The sequence below is a fragment of the Mytilus trossulus genome, chromosome 4, assembly GCF_036588685.1.
Source record: "Mytilus trossulus isolate FHL-02 chromosome 4, PNRI_Mtr1.1.1.hap1, whole genome shotgun sequence".
Classification (NCBI taxonomy): Eukaryota; Metazoa; Mollusca; class Bivalvia; order Mytilida; family Mytilidae; genus Mytilus; species Mytilus trossulus.
Window position 1 is genome coordinate 66,385,740 of NC_086376.1, and position 1,788 is coordinate 66,387,527.

Consider the following 1,788-nt stretch of genomic DNA (forward strand, 5'->3'; position numbering starts at 1 on the left):
AGATCATGAAACACACAAATGTACTGATTATAAAAATTAATAAAATCATTAGAAAATTTTATATTTTCTAACTTAGATTGATGACCATAACCAGAGCTATGAATTTCAACACATGACACACTAGTTAATATAATATCTCTCCTTGAAATTGCATTTTTTAAATTTGATACATCTGGGGCAAATTTCGTGTTAGCCTCTTTCGAACATAAACCCAAATTTAAACGAATTGAAGTTTATGATGTATACGAAATTTGGATACGTAAGGTCCGATAAAACAAACAGGGAACTAAAAGATTATTCGTTTTAAACCAGGGTCAACCAGGGAAATTATTTTAAGATAACAAGCATCTAGTAATATTTGTCATTTTTTTGTTATTTCTAGTTTTCTAAACGTCCTTGTGTTATCCTTTATAATGTATGTGTTGGGAAACATGCATCTAACAGATGGACATACATGTAGTAGGACATCCGGTCTAATGAAAAGCATCCAATATCAGCTAAAACTTGTAGAGGAAGGCAATGGTAGATGTGACTGCAGCCACCAATACAGTATATATTAATTATTTAACTTCATCAATTAAGTGGTATTTAAATAGGAGACGTCAGTTTTGTTGTTCATTCAATAATAATTCAAAGCTATCAGTGTATATTACGACAATATGCTAATAATTTGAGTTGTAGATCGACTAATTTAAAAAATAAATTTCAGTTCAGGTTGGAAATAAAATAGAAAGTTGATATAAAAATAAAATAATACCACGACCGAAAACACAGACGTTAATAGATGCGGCTTGGTGCATAATTCGATCTATAATTAATGAAAGATCTTTATGTTTTTTCAATTTACTCATCTTGCTATTTTTTTATTTATAGATACGCATCAAATTGGATTTATGGTGAGAATGAAGTCTAGTTTTGCAAACAGACAAAAAGGATCCGTTGTCATATATGATGAGGTCATTACAAATGATGGTAATAGCTATAATCCATCAACAGGAATATTCACAGGACCTACAGAAGGACTTTACTCTTTCTCATGGACAACTACTACTGCAGCTAACAAATACTTCTACACTGATCTGACTGTGAATGGAAATATGATTGCAAGGAACCATGCTGGACACGATAATGTCAATCTATCAGCAAGTCAGACTGTTGTTGTTCATTTGAAGAAAAATGACAAAGTCAACATTAAGGTTCTTGATAGTAAGGTCGGACAGTATATCTATGGCGACGGATGGTCATCCTTTTCAGGTTTTATGATATGAGTGTGTTTATAGTTGCTTTGTGTTAATCTCAAATAGAATTGAAGCATATGTTTGCATGAATATGACTGATTTCATTCTTTATGTAAACTGCGTGTTAATTAACCTAAGAGGTTGCATAATAAAAAAAAATAGTTGTGCAGTTGCATTATAATTGTTATATTCGTGTAATTGTCCTAATTGAAGCGATTATACTGTATATGATTTCAGTATGAGTTGTGTTTAAAATTGCCTTTGTATATAAATAAGGCTGTTAGGTTTTTTGTTTGAATTGTTTTACATTGTCTTATCGGGGCCTTTTATAGCTGACTATGCAGTATGAGCTTTGGTCATTGTTGAAGGCCGTACGGTGACCTATGGTTGTTAATGTATGTGTCATTTTGGTCTCTTGTGGACAGTTGTCTCATAGGCAATCATACCACATCTTCTTTTTTATATTTAATACATCATTATTTTATTTAGTTTAAGTCACACGAAATACTGGTAAGGTGGACTTTTAATACAAGTCATTACACTTTTATCC

General features: G+C 31.5%; 1 protein-coding gene across 1 annotated transcript; it reads left to right on the top strand.

The window, feature by feature from the left end:
* The first annotated feature begins 387 nt into the window (after positions 1 to 387).
* Positions 388 to 1,305, top strand: LOC134714119 (heavy metal-binding protein HIP-like). The gene is made up of 2 exons (XM_063575366.1): positions 388 to 549; positions 874 to 1,305. The coding sequence occupies exons 1-2, from the start codon at positions 414 to 416 to the stop codon at positions 1,266 to 1,268; spliced, it is 531 nt and encodes a 176-aa protein (XP_063431436.1). The 5' UTR covers positions 388 to 413; the 3' UTR covers positions 1,269 to 1,305.
* Positions 1,306 to 1,788: the final 483 nt, after the last annotated feature.

Bases quoted from the DNA above. Each gene is read 5' to 3' on its own strand.
- LOC134714119 (XM_063575366.1), top strand. From the start codon at position 414: ATGTATGTGTTGGGAAACATGCATCTAACAGATGGACATACATGTAGT. The intron at 550-873 runs GTATATATTAAT...TTTTATTTATAG, and splicing joins TGACTGCAGCCACCAATACA to ATACGCATCAAATTGGATTT.